The sequence below is a fragment of the Propithecus coquereli genome, unplaced genomic scaffold, assembly GCF_000956105.1.
Source record: "Propithecus coquereli isolate 6110/MARCELLA unplaced genomic scaffold, Pcoq_1.0 Scaffold10, whole genome shotgun sequence".
NCBI lineage: Eukaryota > Metazoa > Chordata > Mammalia > Primates > Indriidae > Propithecus > Propithecus coquereli.
The window spans coordinates 2,942,055-2,943,746 of record NW_012133858.1 but is presented as its reverse complement, the minus strand read 5'-3'; the positions used below and the strand labels follow the sequence as shown (position 1 = coordinate 2,943,746).

The 1,692-nt window shown below is 36.6% G+C and overlaps 1 protein-coding gene across 1 annotated transcript in view; it reads left to right on the top strand.

Moving 5' to 3' along the window:
* The window catches only part of POLQ (polymerase (DNA directed), theta), a 147,229-nt gene that overhangs the window by 126,650 nt on the left and 18,887 nt on the right, over positions 1-1,692 (top strand). Inside the window, exon 24 of the mRNA XM_012639541.1 lies at positions 124-363. Coding sequence (XP_012494995.1) covers positions 124-363 — 240 coding nt within the window. The remainder of the gene's footprint in view (positions 1-123; positions 364-1,692) is intronic.

Genomic DNA, 1,692 nt, shown 5'->3' with positions numbered 1-1,692 from the left:
AACATATCTCAAAATTCTAAATTAGAACTAATAGAACTAAATTGCTGTCATGCTACTCAATTATATAGAAGTTGGATTATATAGAACTTTGTACTAGCTTTTCTAAAATCATTTTTACTTCAGGTGGTTTATTATTGGCTGCTGATTACTCTCAGCTTGAACTGAGGATCTTGGCTCATTTATCCCATGATCATCGTCTCATTCAAGTATTAAACACTGGAGCTGATGTTTTTAGGAGTATTGCAGCAGAATGGAAGATGATTGAACCAGATTCTGTTGGGGATGATCTGAGGCAACAAGCAAAGCAGGTAATCTTAGTGAACATGCTTAATATAAATAAGAAGAATTTAATGAATAAAAAAAGTTAAAAATTATCTCAATTATTTATAGGCAAGGAACAATTTCTTTGTCTTTGGATCTTTCAATCCACATTTCATCTGAGCCTGTCTCATAGTATTCATTATACTTACTTTTGTAGAGGCAGTAGAAAGAACCAGAAAAACTGAGATATGAGGACACTTAGTGCTAGGAAAGCCATATGCATTTAAAACCATAATATGGCTAGTCACAGTGCCTGGTACTCAGTAGATAATTATTTAAGAATGATAGATGTCATTGTTATCGTGGAAGTCATTGTGTGTGTGTGCATGTTTGTGTGTGTACATGTGTGTGTGTGTGTGTGTATGTTTAAAGTCTCTAAGTGTCCTCAGATAAAGTTCCATATTTTCCTTTTTATATTTTCCCACAGCATTAAGCCACAGTACTTTGTATAGAAGGTGTACTCTAAATGTTTGTTGAAAAAATATTGCAGAGCTGTGGATTATGGTTAATAACTGATAGCTTTTTAGCTTTTGAGGCTATTGATTAGTTAATCAACCTGTGAAAACTTCATGCTGCCCTTGTACCTTTGAAATGAATCCATGTTAGTTCCTACTCCTGGATGAGTATTAGGCACTGAGAAAGCCAAAGGCCACATTTACACCGTTCCTGTCCTGGAGTAACAATGATACTTCCTTACCACATGACCTGTGGGAAATCTGATGCCATTTGCAAGAGAGCAGGATTGTTGGCTGAGGTAAAGGCACACCACCCCACCCTGAGATCTTGCTTTATTAGTCTTCCATTCTACTCACAACTGTAATTCTTGACTGGCTCACCGAGCATGAAACATTTCCTCTCACCACTGTCTCTTCAGCACCAACACTTGTTTCTCCTAGTATGTAGAAAGCAAGCCAGCTCTGTCCTTTCTGTTTGTTTAGTCTCCTCTGGGGTCCTGCATTTAGCAAGAATCAAACCCCAGGTAAAATAGATAATATTCTCATGTTTAAGTCTCATAAATAAACCATGAGATAAATATGATTATTACTATTCTCATTTTATAGAAGAGGAAACTGTGGCACAGAAAGTTAATCATTTTCTTAAAGTTGTACACTTATAAGTAGTGGAGCTAGGATAAGTTCGGAATGCCAGAACTTGGGCACTTTGACTGCCTAACCTACACATTTATCCACTGGTGATAGCTGCCTCTATTTAATGACTTCTTGCATAATTTAATAGTGTTTATGCTATACCAGTTTGTCCCCTAACACCATGCACAGAACCACGTAATCCCTGAGTCTTGCTGAGATCTCAGACAACACTAAGTAATATGAGTTTAAAAGACAACAGTAGAAGCCACAACAAAATAAAACA